The sequence below is a fragment of the Colobus angolensis genome, unplaced genomic scaffold (assembly GCF_000951035.1).
Source record: "Colobus angolensis palliatus isolate OR3802 unplaced genomic scaffold, Cang.pa_1.0 Scaffold117, whole genome shotgun sequence".
NCBI lineage: Eukaryota > Metazoa > Chordata > Mammalia > Primates > Cercopithecidae > Colobus > Colobus angolensis.
This window is the reverse complement of record NW_012112808.1, coordinates 6562475-6584741: the sequence shown is the minus strand read 5'-3', so window position 1 is coordinate 6584741 and position 22267 is coordinate 6562475. Positions and strand designations below refer to the sequence as shown.

At 41.8% G+C, this 22267-nt stretch overlaps 1 protein-coding gene across 4 annotated transcripts; it reads right to left on the bottom strand.

The window, feature by feature from the left end:
- Positions 1–108: 108 nt before the first annotated feature.
- NAA20 (N(alpha)-acetyltransferase 20, NatB catalytic subunit) lies at positions 109–16727 on the bottom strand. Of its 4 annotated transcripts, XR_001004166.1 has the most exons (7): positions 16362–16727; positions 11046–11070; positions 7833–7923; positions 7091–7226; positions 1096–1241; positions 402–635; positions 265–304 (listed from the first exon to the last, which is right to left on the bottom strand). XR_001004166.1 is itself a non-coding variant. In XM_011963077.1 (6 exons), the coding sequence occupies exons 1-6, from the start codon at positions 16412–16414 to the stop codon at positions 550–552; spliced, it is 537 nt and encodes a 178-aa protein (XP_011818467.1). In that variant the 5' UTR covers positions 16415–16727; the 3' UTR covers positions 109–549. The 4 variants fall into 4 exon arrangements, 3 of the variants coding, with proteins under 3 accessions (XP_011818467.1, XP_011818479.1, XP_011818487.1); XM_011963077.1 differs by having other exon boundaries at positions 109–635; XM_011963089.1 differs by having other exon boundaries at positions 109–635; positions 15755–16463.
- Between the last annotated feature and the right edge of the window lie 5540 nt (positions 16728–22267).

Genomic DNA, 22267 nt, shown 5'->3' with positions numbered 1-22267 from the left:
CTCGGAACTCCTGACCTCAAGCAATCAGCCCGCCTTGGCCTCCCAAAGTACTGGGATTACAATCTGATTTAGTTTTACAAATGACTAACAAACTTCAGAAAACATTCATAGGGTCAACAATGTATTTTATTATACATCTTAGATTTATACATTTCATATATGCTTTTAAAGCTTCAATTAACAGTTCAATACAAAATTTAAAAACAAATATATGCAGCAGTGGTTCTCAGGCACAGAATTTAGGAGGAGACTGAAGCAAATCTTTTCCCTAGTATACATACAGTGAATATTATGAACCATGAGAGTGGGATGTTTCCTTCTGACCTAGCTGCCTTTTTGATTGAATTTTGTTAGTGAACAGCTTTAATAGGTATGACATTGCTAACTGGAAACAATGAGATTTTAAATAAATTGATAACCTGTATTTTCTTGAAGTCTTTAAGACCTAAAATGATTACTTTTCTCCTAAGAGAGCTCCAGAATCATCTAATGAAAATAATATTGTCGATAAAGTATCTAGAGTATCTGCCTAAGAACCACTGCCCAGGGTTATTCAATGTCTTCAGGCCTCACAGGATGAGGTAATGGTATGATGGATTTCTTCTCAGTGTCCCTGGAAAGTGCTTTCCTCATATCTGTAAAGAAGCAAAGTTTAATATAAACACTCAAACAACATATTATATCAAATGTAAAGTGTATAGATAAAGTTTCCATAAGAGGTTTTATCCCCTACCCCTACTTCCACCAGATTCTAAGCAAAATACATTTATAAATAAAGTCTCCCAACTGCCAAGTATACCAGATGCTAACCAAACCTCACCCAGGATTCAGCTCACAATACACGTTCTTTCTTGTTATTAAAATAATACGTATATAACATAGTAAAACAGTAATGTACAGAAATTAACCATTGGTTAGTTAATAGGTAAGTTAATTACTACTAATAGGTTCATAAAGGTAGGTTGAGGGAGATTTAATATTAAAGTCAAATATGATTCTTCTACATTTATTAAAATAATCAAAGACTACAATCTGTAGAATGAATGTAACTGTTTCAACGACTTCTTTAGGATACTGTCATGGAAGGCAGCTTACCATAAGCGTCCTCATCAGGCTCCCCATTGCTGGCCGAATAGTACTCTATGACCGTCCTATATACACTGTAGCCCAACTGCTTGTACATGTTAACTGCAACTTGGTTAGATACTCTTACAAAGAGATCGACAAAAAATCCACCCTTTCTTTAAAAAAAAAAAAAAAAAGCAAAATGTTAGAATGTGATACACCCTAGAAAGTAATAGATGCATATTTTTTTAAAACATGTGTTTTTACCTTGCTCTGACTACTACTCAGAATGATAGTAATAGGACTTTGTAGCTGATTACATGGTAATAGAAATTTGTATTACTTAGGACTTATGACAATTGCTTTGCAGTATAAGATGACTGTATGTTTGCATGCTAGTATTTCAAAAGCTGCAACACGTTTTCTTAAAAGATAAACTCAAGGCATTTGTTCTACAAATTCACCACCTATTACAGTTTCTCCTGTTGATGAAGTTTACATACATGGAATCATATATTCTTTTGTCTTTTGCTTCTCTCAGTCAACTAACATTGTAAAAGTCAGCTTCAAGAGTGGCTGGGCTTGTGCACCACAAGTCATTCACGGTCCTGTTGATACACATTTCTGGCTTTTACTGTTACAAACGATGCTCCTATGAATACTTCTGTTGAGTGTCTCATGTAAGGTCTATAGCTAGGAGTCTCACTGTTGTGTCACAGGGCACATCTTCATTAGTTAATGCCAAATTGTTTTCCCAACTGGCTTGTACCAACTCACTCTCGCACAGAAGTGAGTACGCCTCCATTCCACAGCAGCACGGCTTGGTGCGTCAGATGTTTTTATTTTTGCCAATCTTACAGTATAACTATATCTCAGATTGTAGTTTGTATTTGCAATTACTAACTATGTTGACTATATTTCTGTTGGTTGGCCATTTAGATTTCTCCTTCTGTACAGTACTTACATCTTTCACACAATTTTTCCCCCGCTACAGTTCTCTATGTATTGTGAATATTCAATACTGTGTAATGTCTTTGCAAATATCTTTTTCCAATTTGTGGTTTGTCTTGTCATTATCTTTAGTATCTTTTGATAAAAAAAAGTTACTTCACTTCAGTGAAGCTGAATATATGATGGCCTTTTTAAAAAGCCCTACACTAAGGCCACAGAGACACTCTGCCATATTAAATTCAAAAGACTTCTTAGCTTTACTTTCACATCTAGGTTTTTAATAAATCTGGAGTTGATTTGTGTGTGGAATAGTGGTAATCTGGGAAATTTTTTTTTCCCATAGGGACATCCAATTGTCCAACCACCTTTACTGAAAAGTCTATCTTCATACTACTGATGTGCAATGCCTCCTTTGCAGTATGTTAAAGTCCATATATTCTCGGGTCTGTTTCTCCAATTCTGTAGCACTGGTCTAGATAACTACAGCACTAAGATACAGTCTCACTCTTTACAGTCTGATACCTGGAGGGGGCACATCACCCATTTTGCTGCTGTTCAAGAATATCTTGTCTCTTTTTTGCTCTTTCTATTCCTCTATGTTTCACAGAGTCAGCTTAACAAGTACTATAAAAAATACTTGGGATTTTGACTGCAGTTACATTGGAATGTGGTCAATTACCTGTTTTACTGTATCCTCTAATCCAGTGATAGTTTATCCCTCCACTTATCAGGGCTACTTTAATATCTCTCAAAAAAGTTTTTAAAATGTCAGAGGTCTTGCATAGCACTTGCTAGATTCTTAAGTATTTAATATTTTTTCATGCTATGGCATCTTTTTCTAAATTTTACTGTTTGTAAATATATAAATACCATTGATTCTTATACTGACTTTATATCCAACAACCTTGCCTACCTTTTATTAATTCTAAACATTTATTTCTAGTTTCTTGTGGATTTTATATTTGTATCATATCTGTGCAAAATAAGTTTTGTTTCCTCTCATATGTAAATACAATTGCTTTTTATACTGACTTTATATCCAACAACTTTGCCTACCTTTTATTAATTCTAAGTATTTATAGATTCTTATGGATTTTATATTTGTATAATCATATCTGTGCAAAATAAGTTTTGTTTCCTCTCAATCCTCCTATCGTTTATTTTTTCCTGCTTTCCTGCGCTGTCTATGATTTCTAGTAAATTACTGAAGAGGGACTAACTTGTCCCTGGTTTCAAAAGGAAAGCATTCAATGTATCATTACTAAATATATTTACTACAGATTTCTTGTAGATATTTTTCAGGTTAAGGAAGTTCCCCCTTTCTATTTCCTAGTTTGCTAACAGTTTTTATCAGGAAGGAATATTGGATTTTATCAAGTTTGCTGCACTTTCTAAAATAACCAGTGTTCTCCTTTAGTGTAAAGTTGAAACCCCCTTGTTCCTGATGTGTCATCCTATGTATGTAGTGGCAAATCCATTTTGCTAATTATTTTTCCGGAATTTTGCATCTGAGTGAGATCTTCCTCAAATTTTCCTTTCCCATATTTTGTCAAATATTGTTATCAGAGTTATCCTGGCCTTAAAAAATTAGTTGAGGAATGTTCCCTTTTTTAGCTTGTGCAAAATAGTTTGTGTAAAAGTGACTTTCCAGTTGTTATTTCTTAAATGTTTGGTAAAATTGGCCAGAGAAGCCACAGCTTTCTTTGTGAAAAGATTTTGGGCTACTGACTGAAATTCTTTAGGGCAAGGGTTGGCTCACACCTATTTTGCTACTGCCTTCAGGCTAAGAATGGTTTTTGCAATGGTTGTTAAAAAACAAACAAACAAAAAACTATGTAACCAAGACTTTAGGTGGCCTGTAATGCCTAAATATTCACTATCTGACCCAGAAGAAAATTGCTGATTCTTGTTCTATAGGCTTGACAAATTTCTATCTCATTGTTCTATCAGTTAGAAAAAAGCATGTCTAAATCTCACATTACTATAATTATTTGTCTATTTCTCCTTGTAGTTTTGTCAATTTGTGCATTTTTACTTTGAAATGATATCACTAGATATATACCATTTTAAACTGCTTTTTTTTTTTTTTTTTTTTTTTTTTGAGATGGAGTCTCGCTCTGTTGCACAGGCTAGAGTGTGATGGAGTGATCTTGGCTCACGGTAACCCTCGCCTCCCAGGTTCAAGCAATTCTCTGGCCTCAGCCTCCCAAGTAGCTGGGATTACAGTCACGTGCCACCACACCTGGCTAATTTTTGTATTTTCAGTCGAGACAGGATTTCACCATGTTGGCCAGACTGGTCTGGAACTCCTGACTTCAAGTGATCACCTGTCTTGGCCTCCCAAAGTGCTGGGATTACAGTCATGAGCCACCACTCCCAGTCTTGTTACTTCCTTGATTAAATATTTTATCAATATGCAGTGACCCTTTTTTACACTGGTAATAATTATTCAACTATAATTTAACTACTATTAATAAGTATTCTAACTTCTGGTTAGAATTTGCAAGGTAATTTAAAAATTTACTTTCAATCTTTCTGTATTAAAAATATTTTAATGTATTTTACACATATTTCCTGTAAACAATACAGACAGCCTTTGTCTTTTAAATAGTCATCATCATAGCCGGCAGGGCGTGGTGGTGGGTGCCTGTAATCCCAGCTACTCGGAGGGTGAGGCAGGAAAATTGTTTGAGCCTGGGAGGCGGAGGTTGCAGTGAGCCAACATCATGCCACTGCACTTCAGCCTGAGCAACAGAGCGAGACCCCGTCTCAAAAAATAATAATAAATAAAGTCCTAAGGCCATTAACATTTACTGTTGTAATTACTGACAGTATTTGGATTCTTGGCTACCATTTTATTTCATGTACTTTGTTTTGCCGGTTTAGTTTCCTTTTTCTCTTCTTTGGGGTTGATTTCTATCATTCAATTTTTCTTCTCTACTTATTTGGTTTCTATTTTTAATGTATACATTGTATACACTATGTATACATGTATACAAGCATATAATGTATACAAGCATGTGTATATTATGTATGTATATATGTATACATACCCCTACAAATAAAGATTACTTAAATCTTAGCAACTAGTCTCAAATAACGAAGGCTTAGAAACTGAAAGGGAAGAGAGCTTAGTGGTTTTCTACTCAGAGAATCTATCATATCAATACCTTAAATTATATGTGCAAGGTCATAGCTAGTTACAACCCACTTTCTTTTTTTTATTATACTTTAAGTTCTGGGATACATGCGCAGAATGTGCAGGTTTGTTACATAGGTATACACATGCCATGGTGGTTTGCTGCACCCATCAACTCGTCAGCCACATCATTAGGTATTTATCCTAATTCTATCCCTCCCTTAGACTCCCTCGGTGTGTGATATTCCCCTCCCTGTGTCCATGTGTTCTTACTGAACAACCCACTTTCTAACTCCCTGTTCACTATACAATAATGCCAAATACTTTTTTTTCAACATAATGCCATTAATAAATGTGTGTAAACTATAATCATGCTAAAAATTTTCTTCTCTTCTTTGTTTGGTCTAGGGAGAACTTTAAAAAAATCTTAAAGATTAGCACTCTTCTTTTTCAGCTAACACAACTTCTTCTCTTCTCTGAATGAGTTTGAGCTCCTTTTGCCTCTAATTTGGCTTGAAGCCTTTGTCAGGCCACAGTTACTTCTTTAAAACTTGCCTTTATTAAATTTAATAACTACGTGGAAATTAAGCTCAAGAACCCTTCTCAGCAACTATTCTCTTTCCTACCACACTTTTAAGAAATTACAGTGGAGAAAGAAATGGCAGCTTGACAACAGGTCAAGCTTATACAAACATATCTCTTCTAGAATGAAGATACGAGGAGGGGCTTTGTCTTCTATTTATTGTATTACACGATAATGAAGAGGTTTGATATATACAACACGTCTCTTAAAAAAAAAAAAAAAAGATGCCATGCTGGCAGTTCGCAAACTATGCACTGAGGTGCCCTAAAGTGTCCCAAACTCATACAGCCACCAAAGGATATTTTGAATGTTCAGGAAAAACAGCAAAACCTTACATGTCAGATATTGGGAAACGAGTTCGAAGTAGTTCACAAGTTCAACATTAGATCATGCTACATTCCTCTTAATGACATAATATTTCTATGAAGCTGAGTTTCTGGCAGTTGCTGTGATTAAAAAAAAATTAGGGCCGGGCGCGGTGGCTCACGCCTGTAATCCCACCACTTTAGGAGGCTGAGGCAGGCGGATTACGAGGTCAGGAGATCGAGACCATGCTGGCTAACACAGTGAAATCCCATCTCTACTAAACAATACAAAAAATTACCCGGGCGTAGTGGCAAGCGCCTCTAGTCCCAGCTACTCGGGAGGCTGAGGCAAGAGAATGGCATGAACCCGGGAGGCGGAGCTTGCAGTGAGCCGAGATTGTGCCATTGCACTCCAGCCTGGGTGACAGAGCAAGACTCCATCTCAAAAAAAAAAAACAAAACCAGTGGGAAACAGGAATGCCCGTGGTTGTGTCAAGTCATCTAATGTCCAACAGGTGTACACATCTCATTAGTAGCTAGCCATAGTTATTTAAGAATGAAATAAAAATATTTCTTCTTTCAATTTATTTTTTTTTTCTAAATGGCTATTAGTTGTTAGGCTATAAATACTTATTAAACACTTAGAATATAACTGCTTAAGACTGAACAATTTTCTTTTGGCCAAGAAGCACTGTTAAAAATTTATTCAGATGCCAAGGCAATGTTAACAGATATTAGGAGTATGTGCCACAGTGGCAGGAACACTAAGAGAAACCTCGAGAGCTAGCCTTTGGAACTGATTCCCCCAATTCCTCGGCTTATAGGCCTACAGCGGGTCACTGCAATACTTTGCCTTAATTTCCTCAATGGCAAAATAGAAACAATTATCACTTTGACTATGTGACAGAATTGTTGTAAGGACTATTGGAGATGGAGGAACATGAAATTCCTGTAAACTGTAAAGCATGACAGTTATTCAGCCTGAAGGGGAAAAAAATGGTTAGGGGTCCACAAATCCCTAAGTGTATTTGAAAAGCCGAATCTTACCTTTCTGAAATCTCCTCTAGTAACTCCATAAGTTTAGCAGCCAAACCAAGGCGTCGAAATTCTGGGGCAACAGACAGAGCTGTGACGTGCCCGTGCCATTCTTCCCTGGCTACTGAGCCTTCTGCTTTACCCATAACTGCCAACAAAAATCACATTCAGTAACTAGACACTGATTTACACATACATATACAATTACTGTTCGGTACATTTTTATGACAAAGGAAACTGATAACGAAGTTTTTATTTTTAAGTACCACCTGAGGTCATCCAGCTAACAGTGCTTTTATTTGAAATTCACTTGTAAATGTAATACTATATGTAGTTCTAGGCCGGGCGCGGTGGCTCAAGCCTGTAATCTCAGCACTTTGGGAGGCCGAGATGGGCGCATCACGAGGTCAGGAGATCGAGACCATCCCGGCTAACACTGTGAAACCCTGTCTCTACTAAAAAATACAAAAAACTAGCCGAGCGAGGTGGCGGGTGCCTGTAGTCCCAGCTACTCCGGAGGCTGAGGCAGGAGAACGATGTGAACCCGGGAGGCGGAGCTTGCAGTGAGCTGAGATCCGGCCACTGCACTCCAGCCCGGCCGACAGAGCGAGACTCCGTCTCAAAAAAAAAAAAAAAAAGAAATAAAATTACAAGCTTCATGATTATATTCCAATTCTGCAGTCTAAAGCAACTGGTTGAAATCTGTATTAAAATCTTTACCTGCTCCACAAAATATTAGTGGTATTATACTTACTATAACCCATTAATTCTCCACCAGGTGCCTCTGCAACTATGAAATACTCTGGCCAGTGGGCAAGGTACTGTAGGTAGAAAGGAATCCCATACTAGAGTCCTGTTAAGGAGTGTGAAAAGTAATGGACAGTAAAAAGTTCTTCATTAAGGGATATTGTAAAAAAAGTTTCCTTTACAAAGTATACTGTTACTTTATCCCCAGCTCTATATGAGTCCTATAATCATACATACCATTACATGAAACATTTAGGTTATCATGGATTTTTAACAAAATTGCCTGGACATACAGCTTCAAGTATGGAATGGTGATAGCACTGTCTAATAGAAAGCAGAGAATCAGGACCCCAAAGTTCTACAGTCTACTTCCCTACTGATTTATCACCTGATATTATTTGTTAGCGGTCTGCCTCCTCTTAGTCTATGAATGTCATGTTCCCTCTATCCCTGGTGCCTGGTACACAGTAGATGCTCAATACATTGATGCTTGCATAATTGCACTGAAAAATTAATGGCTAGTTCCTACTTTGACTTCAGCTATGAGACTGTGTGAAAATAACTTTTACAACCTAAGTCCTTCCAGAGCCAACTTAATTACCCGGTTTTTCTTCTCCACTGATTCAAATCCTGCATTTCTAGTAATGCAGATAAAAGCTGACTTAAGGAATCAACTATGTTAACAGTAAATGCCTGAAAAATTTGCTCATGACTTAACTCTTCAACCTTGGGATGTCCTTACTGACATGTAATCATTCCTACATTTCTCTTCTTTTTACTCTGTACTTTAATGGATGAAAATATATTTCTTGTTAGTATAAACTTTCTGATGCAATTTATCAGAGGACACCATCAATCATACATAAATATATTTTTTAAGTTCCTGGAAAACCTGTTCAGTGTGAAATTCTTCAAAATCTCCTGTGAAGGACCATCATTATTTTGCATACCCCTCAAATACAACCCTTAACATGGCAGGCCAGCCAGTCTTCCTGCCAGCCAGCCTCTGACATACACAACCATCTCTCCTGTGGCTAACGGAGGAGTCCCAGACACCCCTCCCTCCCATCGACCTCTAGGACCCAACAGGTTACTTTCAAATATAGGCTCACCTGGATTATGGGACTTTCACTGTACATTTTAAATGTCACTGGAAGCACACCATATAACGGATTTGCATCCTAAAATTCTTCCAAATTTTTGTCATTCAAAATTCTTCAAAAATCTTTTTTTAAAGTGGTGATATCATTAGTCGTAATTTTTAAAATCCAGATGAACACTGTGGAGATTTTTTGCTTTTCCCATTCAGTTTTGTTTCTGATATGTAGTACTGTTGCTGCCTGTACCTGTAAGTAATTTTTACTGCTGTATAGTATTTCCTTATGTGAAGAGACACCTTAAATAGCCTGTATCCTGACAATGGACACCTGGGTCATTTCCAGTTTCCCAAAAAAAATGTCTGAAATCCTTCTTCAGTACAGCTTAATTTACTTAACCGTCTCCTGATTGTTGTGTGTGAATCGTATTCCAAATGCTTAGTAACTCTCCTGCAAGAAATAATTTTCATAATGGTATAACTCAGGGGTTAGCAAACTTTTTCTGTAAAAGGCCAAATAGTAAACACCCTTGGCTTTGTGGGCTATACAGTCCCTGCTGGAACTACTCAAACTGCAAAAGCCACAGAAAAAAAACCATAAATTAATGAGCATGGTGTCTCAATTAACATTATATTTACAAAACAGACAGTGGGCCAGATTTGGACTATGGGCCTTTTGTCAACCACTGACAAACTGCCTCTATTTCTTCTTCTTTTCGGCTTTCAGGAAATGGAATTACTATTTCCAAAGTGCGTTCCGGAAAGATAATAGCAATTTACATTCTCACTAGCAATTTATGAGAATGTTCCTCTCACCTCACCATCATCAGCACTGAGGTGTATCATTTTTTTAAATCTTGGCTGATACCTAAAATATGGCATCTCATTTTGGTTTTAGTTTACATGTCTTTTGACTGATGAGACTGAACTCCTAACACCTTCATTAAGCTCCTATATGCCCTCTTTTGATAAATTACCGGTTAGCAGAACCCTCCTACCCACCTACAGTAGACATGGAGCATAAACCAGAATCCGAACTTTGTGTTGTACGCCACTAGAGATGTGGGGTTATCTGTTACAACAGCATAACCAGAGTACCCTATCTTCACATCTTTGCCCCATTTTTCCTTTAGGACAATAATAGACACTGCTCATTGTTACCTCAAATCCTTTATTCACTTTAGTCAAGTCCCAATTTATAAAGCGGGGCACATTTCTGGACTCTAGATAGGATTCGATAGACAGGTGGAACATGAAACAGGTGCTGGTCAATGAGACAGAGCAGGGCTGTGCGGCATTTCCCAAAGGTACTCTTTTTATTTTTGAGATGGAGTCTCGCTCTGTAGCCCAGGCTGGAGTACAATGGCGTGATCTTTGCTCACTGCAACCTCCGCCTCCAGGGTCCTCGTTCAAGCAATTCTCCTGCCTCGCCTCCTGAGTAGCTGGGATTACGGAGTGTGCCACCATGCCTGGCTAATTCTTGTATTTTTATTAGAGACGGACGGGGTTTCACCATGTTGGCCAGGCTGGTCTTGCACGCCTGACTTCGTGATCTGCCTGCCTTGGCCTCCCAAAGTGCTGGGATTCCAGGCCCAAAGGTACTCTTAAAAGGGAAGAACACCCTCACTTCCCCCTCTGTTGATTCTGCTGTCAGAAACATGGCTGTGATGCTGTTTGCTCTGGCAGCATCTGGAACAAGATGACGGCCACTCTGTAGAGTGCTTAACCTGCAAAGAGCCTGGCTGCTGGTGTCTTCATGGAAGCATCACCTGCCTGGGACTGCTTATCTCCAGACTTTGTTCACACTAGAGAGATGAAGCCACCTTGCTGAAGTCACTGTGCCTTCTGATGAATACAGCCATGCTGACTCCTGAGGGGCAAGGTTGGCAGGGGAGCTATGATGTTACAAATTTCTACGATATTAACAGTTTGTCAGCAGATCTAAGACAACTCTTGTTCTCAGTTTCATTTTTAAAAATTGCTTTCAGTGTTGCTTATGAAGTTTCCTGACCTACAAGTTTTTAAATTTTTCAGTACTCCTCTGTGTTTCCCTTTCATTTCTCTATTGTCTTTATTCTCAGTAAATCTTCATTCAACCTTTTTTTTTTTTGTAAAAAAGGATACAGTTTCTGTAAGTGGATCCAAGTTACTGAAAGAAACAAGAGAAATATCAATAGTAAGCAGCGTTTACAATAACCAGTTGAAATAAGCTTGCTAAAGCTAACAATAATAATGCCACAAGGAAAACAAAACATGTTTCATCAACAATTTTAAGGCCAACTTTAGGGCTGAGGAAGATGATTTAATCTACCTAATAGCCATAATAAGCTGTCACAACAACTATTAGGGTGTTTATACATTTTTTTATTTAACTGCTACTTGCTTCTTTAAAATTAAAGTTAATAAATCTACATTTCGCATTTTCTTTTTTTTTTTTTTTTTGAGACGGAGTCTCTCTCTGTCGCCCAGGCTGGAGTGCAGTGGCCGGATCTCAGCTCACTGCAGGCTCCGCCTCCTGGGTTTACGCCAGAACTGCCTCAGCCTCCGGAGTAGCTGGGACTACAGGCGCCCGCCACCTCGCCCGGCTAGTTTTTTTTTTTTGTATTTTTTAGTAGAGACGGGGTTTCACTGTGTTAGCCAGGATGGTCTCGATCTCCTGACCTCGTGATCCGCCCGTCTCGGCCTCCCAAAGTGCTGGGATTACAGGCTTGAGCCACCGCGCCCGGCTCATCTCACATTTTCTAAGTGGCAATAAATTGCTAATGGAACTGGGGATCAACTGGGGATGTAGCTAGCAGAGACGGAAGGTCAAACTCGCCCACTGCAGCATCTAACCCCATGTATCCTCCCTGCCTGTGTCTGGGTCTTCCCTGACAATTGCTCCTTTATTCCACCCTGTAAATGTGGTCACTCCCACCACTCGGTTTTTGCTCCCTACTCCTATTCTACACTCCCACCTCCCTGTCCCCACCATCCCCATTCCTATGTGTTCAATCACGTGTTCTTGGTGGATGCCTCCCAACCTGGCTCTGCTGCTGTGGGCGCTTCCACCAGCACATCCCAGCACACCATTCCCGAATCTGCATTCTGAAAACCCACCTCCTCCGTCCCCTCACTTCCCTATTCAATCAGTGGAGCCATTATTTTGTCAGGCTCAAAACCAGCTACTTTTCAATTGTTCTCCTCCAATTTCTAGTCAAATTCTCCTTTGAGACCCATAGTGATGCTAGTCATATCATATTCTGTAGTCCAGCAGTTCCTAAACTTTTTGGTTTCAGAACTCCTTAACACTAAAAAGTTACTGAGGACCCCAAAGAACTTTTGTTTATATGGGTAATATCTACTGATATTTAAAAATTTTTAATATTCACTCAAAAATAATAAATCAATTACACGTTAACACAAATAACTTTACCAAAAAATCACTATACTTCCGAAAACAAAAAACAAAATCCAGTGACAACAATGGCATTGTTTTAACAATTCTGCAACGTCTTGCTTAAAAGACAACCAGATTCTCAAGCATTTATTATGCTTGCTGCTGAAAGATCACACCTTGGGAAGCTCCACTGTGTACTTGTGAGGGAATGACAGTGGAAAAGGCAAAAAACCTTCTTAATACATCATGAAGATAGCTCTGACCTCACAGAACATCTGAAACAATCTTGGGGACCCCCAAACCCTGGCCCACACCTTGAGAATCACTGCTCTAATACAGTACAGGGAGTCACTCCCACACTTCTCAACAACTGCTTTATGTCCTCTTGTCTGCCCACCCGCACCCCCACCTCCAGCCCCGCCATCTCAGGCTTCCTATTCCATCACGAGGAAAAGATAACAGGAATCAGAAGGCTTCATCAAAGTCCCCCCACCAAACCCACGCACACAAGCATCTGCACCCATATGCTACTTGCTTTCCTGTCACCAGGCACAGAGTGCTGGCGAGAGACCCCCCCAGTACTCGGGACCCTCCTGCAGTTCTTTCCCTCCTGCATCTGCATCTTCAATTTCTCTTTCCTAGAAGAAACATATAAATATGATGTGCACTGAGCCATCAGCTGCTCTTGAACAGCTTCCCAATGCTGGGACAGCCTGAAACGCTGTCTTCACTCAGCTTCTGAGACCATGGGGTTTTCCTCTCACCTCGCTGAGCCACGTGGTCTCCTTTACTTGAACACTTGATGCCCTACGGCACCATCTTACAGCCTCTTAGCCTTTTTCCCACATTTCCATCTTTAGCCCAGACCTAATCTTGAGACGCCCATGCCCAGATGCCTTCCTGGCCCCTCCACTTGGGTTCCTTGGTGCCCTTGGCAGAGAAGCTCAGGTCTTACGATGGCCTCTCCAAGTCCCCATACCCTCCCACACTCATTCTGTTCCAGCCATGTGGCCTGCCTCCTATTTGAAACAGGGGTGTCTTCACTTACTGTTCCCTCTATCTGGAAGCTCCCCTGCCCCCCAATATTCATGTAACTCATTCCTAACTTCCCCAGGTCTTTCTTCAAGGGCACTCTCCCTGAACCCCCAAACTAAAGCTGAATCCCCACTCGTTTCCAGCTTTCCTTCCCTGCTTCTATTTTCCTGTGTAACTGAACACTAAGCTCCACATGACTCCCCGTACTGTGTTAGAGCAGTGATTCCCAAGGTGTGGGTCAGGATTTGAGGGGGTCCTTAAAATTGTTTCAGGTGTTCTATGAAGTCAGAGCTACTTTATGATACATTAAGGTGTTTAGAGGGGAAAATGTACATTCTATAAAGACATCTTTTTGGTTATGTCTTGTTCATTGCTGTGTCTCTAGAACTGGTACACAGTAGGCACTCAAATATTTTTCCAAGAATAAAATATGTGTTAAATTAATTGCAGTGTTCTACATCCACAGATTCTTTCGATTCCGACTGCAACATCTAATCTGAGTCATTCTCAGAGTTTTCTACCAAAATGCCCTAATCAAAGAGGCAAGTAAATAGAAAAAACGGGGAACCAGGTGTGGTGGCTCACACCTGTACTTACAGCACTTTGGGAGGATAAGGTGGGAGAATCACTTGAGCCTGGGAGTTCCAGACCAGCCTGGGCAATAAAACAAGACCCTGTCTCTACAAAAAAGTTTTAAAAAATTAGTGGGGTGTGGCAGCACATGCCTGTAGTCCCAACTACTCGGGAGGCTGAGGCAGGAGGATTGCCTGGGCCTGGGAGCTTGAGACTAAAGCGACCTATGATTGTGCCACTGCACTCCCATCTGGGTGACAGAGCGAGACCCTGTCTCAAAAAATAAAAGAAAATGGGGAATAAATGGAGCTCCCCTACTGGCACATTCTGAAGAGGCCCCATGATTCTCTGAAATCTAGTATTTTCTTCTAAGTGTTCCTGTGTTATTTTCTTCCCATTCATTTCCATGTAAAACTGTTGTCCTTTCCTAGATCTTCAGGTAAAACTGATTCCCCATAAGGCTTAACTTTTCTTGAAGCTTCAAGGCATCCTGTCACCTCCCATGCTGCACCTCCCAAACTGAAGCCTCTGCCAAGTCATCATCTCTGGGCCACTGCCAAAGCCTCCTGAATGGCTTACCTGCCCAGTTTACCTGCTCTCATCACATGACAGCCCACAGAGCTCAGTGGTTAAGAATTTGAATCCATCACCTAGAATCCACAGTGAACATTTTGCTACACTGGCTTCATCATCTCTCTCTGCCCATCTATCAATCCTAGATTCATTTTTAAAAACAATAGGGCAGTATGTGAAAACTAAGAACCAAGCGGTTCCGATTCAAGTGTCAGGAGGATAAAAGGACTATGGGATGAGATGGTTGGGAACATTTCAAAGAGGGGTGAGCCTCTCCAGAGGCTCCAGGTGGGTTAAGACCCACTCCAGAGCAGTGGATCGCAAACGGAATGTGCGTTTCTAACATGGTCCCTGTGATCAGGGACCACGTCTTTTAGAACCACTGCTCCAGAACCAATCTCCTTGGATGAAATTCCTTGCTTTACTCATCCCCACCTGGGCCAATTCCCTTGTGCTTGCCATGCCTTGGTTTATTCATACACAAAATGGGGGTGACAGCACCTCAAAGAATTGTGAGGATTAACTGGATTATTATGTGGGCACTCAGAACAGTGTAGGGAACAATGAGTTCAACACAAGTCACCGCAGCTATGAAGCTTAGACCAGACTGGCCCAGCAGAAAATTCTTTTCACAGGATCAAGTCGAAACCCCTCCTGTTTCACCCATTTCTCCCTGACTGCTCAGGGACAGAAACCAGCCACTGGATTCGCACTGACCCCAGTTGTCTAACCGCACTTCAAGTGTCCCCACTTTCATGCCCCGCTCCTTCTCTGGAACTTCCTTCTTCCTCACTTACCAATGTGTCACCCATCCTTCAAGGCTCACCCTCTCTTTGAAATGTTCCCAGCCATCTCATCCCATAGTTCTTTCTATCTTCCCGACACTTGAATCAGAACCACTTGGTCCTTAGTTTTCACATACCGCCCTGTTGTTTTTTAAAGTGGATCTAGGACTGATAGATAGGCAGGAGAGATATCAGTGTAGCAAAATGTTAACTGCAGAATCCATGAAAAGTGTCTATAAAAGCCCATGGTGAAATTCCTCCAACTTTTCTAAATGTGTGGGAATCTTCATAATAAAACATTTTCTTTAAAAAAAAAAAAAAAATGGTACCTGCAAATCAGAGGTCTGGCCTTAACTCGAATCCAAAGAGACTGCATCCAGGACTCTGGGCACAGCGAGCCTCCCCTAAGATGTGCCCTGACTCCTCACAGAGGAAAGGTGTCTACACCCGGGTGCGCAGCTACAGTAACTAAACTCGGAAACACTAACCATGACTGAGACAGCATCCGCTGTCGGGGACACAGTGATCGGTGTTATTTCATTTAGATACAATTTAACCACGGCCACCAGGTGGGCTTCACGATGTACACACCCCAACAGCTGCTGACCAGCTTCCGATCCTCGCAAGCCCCCTCTGCGGCCGGGCCTTCGGCGGTACCCACTGCCCAGAAGAGGCGCGGCCCGGCCACGAGCCAGCAAGCAGTGGGGCAGGGCGAGGAGCCCAGGTCGTGGGCTCGAGGCCGCGCCCCAGCTCGCCCCATCACCCCAGTGCCTCCTGACAGCGACCACGAGCGGCGGCCCGAGCGCTGCCCCAGAACCCGCGAGCTAGCAGGGTCCAGAGACAAAGTTTGAGCACCTTGGCCAAGGTCGCCAAGGTCGGCGTGCGTCGACTCCAGGCCCACCTGTCCCTGGACCCTGTGGCCCTAGGGAGGCGCCCACGTCGGCCGGCGGGGGTGGTTCTCGCGGGTCTCCGCCCGGGCTTGGGGTCCGGCCGGGAGGGTGCGGCTGGGGCCGGAGCTGGCGGGGCTGGAGGTGGCGGGGCCGGAGGTGGCGGGGCCCGACCACGAGCGGCTGGCCCTAGGCGCGTGTCACTCACATGTTGTTGAAGCGGAACAGGTCGTCGCAGGTGAAGGCCCGTAGCGTGGTCATCGCGCCGCCGCCGCTTCCGAAGCCCGTTCGCCAAGACCCAGCGCCCGCCCCGCCGCCGGAAGTCTCCCGGAGTGCGGCCGCCCCAGAACCGAGCTGGACGGGGTATTGCTTCCGGGCTACGAGTTGCTCGGCAACGACAGCAGCGAAGCAGCTTCCTCTGGCGGCCGGCGGCGAGAATTGCCAGGCCGCCCCTGTAAGGCCTCCGGGGCTCTGGCTGCCCAGAACGTCGGAACCCTTCCTGGGAAGCGGCAGTAGAAAGCAGGCGGCGACACCTGGGAAGGAAAGAAGCTGCTGGTGATGCGGAAACCCAAGCAGAAGAGCGGGGTTCACAGCCACCCGGTGCTGCAGAGTAAATGAGGAATGGGAGAATTCATGACCCAGAGTCGCTTGTCCCAGTGATGCAAGTCGCAGATGTCATCTTAAAATGTCAATACTACGTTTAAAAACAAAAAGAAGGCCGGGGGCAGTGGCTCACGCCTATATTCCCAACACTGGGAGGCCGAGGCGGGCAGATCACTTGAGTTCAGCAGTTCGAGACCAACCTGGCCAACATGGCGAGACCCGCTGTCTACTAAAAAAAAAAGAAAAGAAAAGAAAAAGAAAGAAAGAAAAATTAGCTGGGCGTGATGGCACGCGCCTGTAATCCCAGCTACTTGGAGGCTGAGGCAGGAGAATGGCTTGAACCCAGGAGGCGGAGGTTGCAGTGCGCGGAGATCTCACCACTGCACTCCAGCCTGGGCAACAGAGCTAGACTCCGTCTCAAGAATAAATAATAAATAAATAAAAACAAAAAGAAATGTAAAATTGATTTTGATAGTACACTTCATTTTACCCATTTATTTTTCCTATTTAGGAAAAATATTTTTCCCTGACCCCACTTTATTATACCCAAAATATCATTTCAACATGTAACCAATCAATACTCAACATGTAATCAGTCAATAAAAAAATTAATGTGATATGTTACATTCTTTTTTGCAAAGACTTTGAAATCCGGTGTGTATACAATTGCAGTGCATTTCAATCTGAGGGAGCAGCTGTCATCGGAAATGCTTGTTCTCTATTTAGATTTCATCAATACATGGTTAAAAAGCAGATTCTCATATCCAAGTGGTTCCAAACATACTGTTTTCAAATCGCTGATTCAAACATCAGTTTTTAAATTTAAAGTAGTTAAAATTAAAAGTCAAAAATTCCTTTCTTCAGGCCAGACACAGTGGCTCACGCCTGTAATCCCGCTTACTTGGGAGGCTGAGGTGGGAGGATCATTTGAGCCCAGGAGGTAGAGGTTGCACTGAGCCATGATTGCACCACTGCACTCCAGCCTGGGTGACACAGCAAGACCCTGTCTCAAAAAGATAAGATAAAAGAGAGATAAAATACATAAAGCAAGCAGGAATGCTGAAATGTATTTACATGTAAGTGTTAAACTGGTCAATATCCACAGAGCTGTAATTCACCGTCTCTGCTGGACACTGTATAACACCATGCATTTGTATTTTATGGACAAAAATTTTCATTACTATCAATTTTCCTCAGCTTACAAATTTGTAAAATTTTGTATTGTCAAAGACAATAAAAAGCAGAGAAAACCTGGAAACATGTACTAGACAGGGCACCCAGTCATCTTTTTCTGGCCATTTCAAAGTGTTTCATAATTTTTGTGTGTGTGACATGAACTAATGTTGATTTGAATCTTGTTCCTTATTAAGTAGTGAAGGTTTTTGTAATATCTTTGGCTCTGATTCATTGGTATTATAAACATTAGAAGTTTATAGCTACTTTTATGTTTGTATCTAGGTAATGGTGGAATAAATATGATTTGGATTTTTAGAAAAAAACACTGTGGATTTAACACAAAGGTAGTACTGAAACCCTGCAGAGACTGGATGCTGTGGGCCAGCACTTTGCAGCACTGATACGACTTATTATTCTGATTTTGAGGCACAGATCAGAAATGTCCTATAGCTACGTGGCCATTCCAACACATGGGGTCAGGGGAACGTGCAGGGAAGTACAGAGAATATCCTGGATATTCACCACCTGGTTCTCCCTTCTCTCCTGATTGTCTACTTATTTTTAAACTGTTATCAGTTTCCATTGCTGATTGCCTCCTATGAATTAGCATCTCAAAGGGTGGCCAGTAAGTGCCCAGCAAATATCGATTAAACAGCTGAGTGAAAAAGTGGCATGCAGGTTACCCAGAAGATAATATCATCCTTGGTAGTTTACAAAGAGGGTATTCACGTTATCAACAAAGGTATTTCACCTCTCTGTGCCTCAGTTTCTGTAAAAGGTGCATAATCATAGCACCTACCTCACTGAATTATTATGAAGATTACATGAGTTAATATTTGTAAAGCACTTATAATAGTGCTTGCCACATTTTAAGTGCCATATAAGTGTTTGGTAAGAAAAATAATGAAATTAAGTATTTTGCATTTTGAAGGATCAGAATCTGGAGATGTAGAGTTAGGAGAGGCACAGCCCTCAACCATAGACCTTAGCATAAATGGCTCTAGAGGGGCAGTGGCTGCTCACAGTCCCTGATGAGCAGCTTAGAGGAGATGGGTGAGGCTTTGGAAGCCACCTCCCTTTCCTCTTACTGTCTTGCTCCCACCAGAAAAGTCTACATGTTGACACACTTGTTTTATGGGTTTTAAAAATACCTTTCAGGGCTATTTACATTTTTAAAGACCTTTTAGTAAAAATGGTATATGCACATTATTAAGAAATCAAAGACTTGTGGAAATGTACAAAGAAGAAAACAACAAATCATTCAAAATTTTGCCACCCGGGAATAAACCATGTTAACTCACAGAGAATTTCAGTCGTCTCTCTATGTAGATTAAGGGATGAAAAAGAGACTTTTACTTAAAAGGGATTCTAATTACATATGTTAATAGATTATGAAGTATAAGGTATTACTATACTTGACTTTTTTCTTTAATTTAACAGAATAAAAACAAATCAAATGAAAATGAAAAAGTGCCAGGTGCGGTGAGTCACTTCTGTAATCTCAGCACTTTGGGAGGCCGAGGCATGTGGTTCACCTGAGGTCAGGAGTTCGAGACTCGCCGGGCCAACATGGTGAACCCCCGTCTCTCCTAAAAATATAAAAATTAGCTGGGCATGGTGGTGGACACCTGTAATGTCAGCTACTCAGAAGACTGAGGCAGAAGAATTGCTTGAACCCAGGAGGCAGATGTTGCAGTTTATTGAGATTATACCACTGCACTCCAGCCTGGGCAACAGAGGGAGACTTCATGTCAATAAATAAATGAATAAATAAATAGGCCGGGCGTGGTGGCTCACACCTGTAATCCTAGGTGTAATCCTCGGCTTTGGGAGGCCGAGGCGGGCGAGTCATGAGGTCAGGAGTTTGAGACCAGCCTGGCCAAAATGGTGAAACCCCGTCTCTACTAAAAATACAAAAAAAATTAGCCAGGCGTGGTGGCAGGCACCTATAATCCCAGCTACCTGGGAGGCTGAGGCAGGAGAATTGCTTGAACCCGGGAGGCGGAGGTTGCAGCGAGCTGAGACTGTACCACTGCACTCCAGCCTGGGTGACAGAGCATGACTCTGTCTCAAAAAATTAAAAAATAATAAAAGTAATAAATAAATAAATGTGAAAATAAAGAGATTGCTGAGCAGCACAAAATAAAAGCTCCTAAAAGTTTCCTGTAAAGTTTAAGATATGTATAGTATTATATATGTATTAAATATACTTTCAATCTCCTAATGAGGATAATTAATGGTCAAAATCAGATTTTTTAATGGAAGTTTCAATTTAGGGCACTATTGACTCTTTTTTGTTGTTTTGTTTTTTGGTTTTTTGCTTTTTTGAGACAGGGTCTTGCTCTGTCTCCCAGGCTGGAGTGCTGGCAGGATCTCAGCTCAGTGGAACCTCTGCCTCCTGGGTTCAAGCGATTCTCCTGCCTCTGCCTCCCGGGTAGCTGGAACTACAGGTGTGCACCACCACACGAGGCCTTTGTTTTTTTGAGACGGAGTCTTGTCCTGTTGCCCAGGCTGGAGTGCAGTGGTGTGATCCCAGCTCACTGCAACCTCCGCCTCCTGGGTTCAAGCGATTCTCTGCCTTAGCCTCCGTAGTAGCTGGGATCACAGCTGCCTGCCACCACAGGCTACTTTTTTTGTATTTTTAGTGGAGACGGAGTTTCACCATCTTGGTCAAGCTGGTCTTGAACTCCTGACCTTGTGATCCACCAGCCTCGGCCTCCCAAAGTGCTGGGATTATAGGCGTGAGCCACCACGCCTGGCCTTTTGTGTGTGTGTGTGAGAGAGAGGGTCTCTCTCTGTCGCCCAGGCTATAGCGAAGTGGCATGATCTCAGCTCACTGCAACCTCCACCTCCCAAGTTCAAGCGATTTCGTGCCTCAGCTCCTGAGTAGCTGGGACTACAGGCATGTGCCGCCATTCTCTATACAGCCACATCACTTTTGCAGCTATATATCACCTAGTTGTTTGGTTTTAAGTCTGTGATTGAGTGGATGTAATTGTCATTCCCGTTTCTTGTTACAGCTTTTCCCTTTCCATTCTTCATTCGGATGCATGTATGGGTTGGCTGAGTTTCTCTGTTGAGCTTTTGTTTGTTTGACTTTGCTGTGTTTTGTTTTTCCTCGGGCTCATGGTGCTGGTGCTCTATTCATAGAGCGTCCTTGTCTCTTAGGATGCTCAAGTGGAATATTGGCTGGATATTCCTGGATCCCATATTCTCTCCTCCAAGATTTTGTAAACATCATTACTCCATTGTTTTCTGGTGTTTAAAGTTTCTGGGGAAGAAGAGTAAGGCCAGCATGAGTTTTTTCCCCCTTGTATCAGTGGCAATTTATGCTGGAGTCTAATTATAACACTTCTAGAAATATAATTGTAATACTTTTAGAAATAAAACATTTTTAACAGTGCATGTGTTTTAAACCTAGTGAGTCTGACAATTTCAGCAGTTTAACACTGAAATGTACTAAAAACTTCAAAACGGAATCACTCATACATAGCTGATGGGAATGTAAAATGGTGCAGTCCCTCTGGAGAACAGTTTGGTAGTTTCTTTACAAATTGAACATGCAAACATGCAACTACCACTTAACCCAGCAATTGCATTCCTGGGCATTTACCCCAGAGAAATGAAAACTTATGTTTTCATCAAAACATCTATATGAATATATAAGCCAGAATCAAAAAAGTCTATGTACCCTATGATTCCATTTACATGGACATTCTTTTTTTTTTGAGACAGGGTCTCACTTTGTCACCCAGGCTGGAGTGAAGTGGCATGATCTCGGCTCACTGCAACCTCCACCTCCCAGGTTCAAGCGATTCTCCTGCCTTAGCCTCCCAAGTAGCTGGGGCTATAGGTGTGCACCACCATGCCTAGCTAATTTTTGTACTTTTAGTAGAGATGGGGTTTTGACATATTGCCTAGGGTGGTCTCCAACTCCTGGCCACAGGTGATCCATCCACCTCAGTCTTCCAAAGTGCTGGGATTACAGGCATGAGTGAATGTGCCCAGCCATTTATATGACATTCTGAAAGGGCAGAATTATACGAACAGAATAAAACAGACCAGTGTTTGCCCAGGCTGGGACTGATCATGGTGATGGCTACGTGACCAAATGAGTCTGTCAAAATATAGCGAATGTGTACTAAAATGAGTGAATTTTACTTTATCAAACTTGTGCCTTAATAAACCTGACTTTAAAAAGAGGAAGCACGCAGCACTTTGGGAGGCTGAGGTGGGAGGACTGCTTGAGGAGTTGGAGACCAGCCTGGGCAACAAAGCGAGACCCCATCCAAAGAAAGAAAGAAAGAAAGAAAAAGAAAGAAAGAAAGAAAGAAA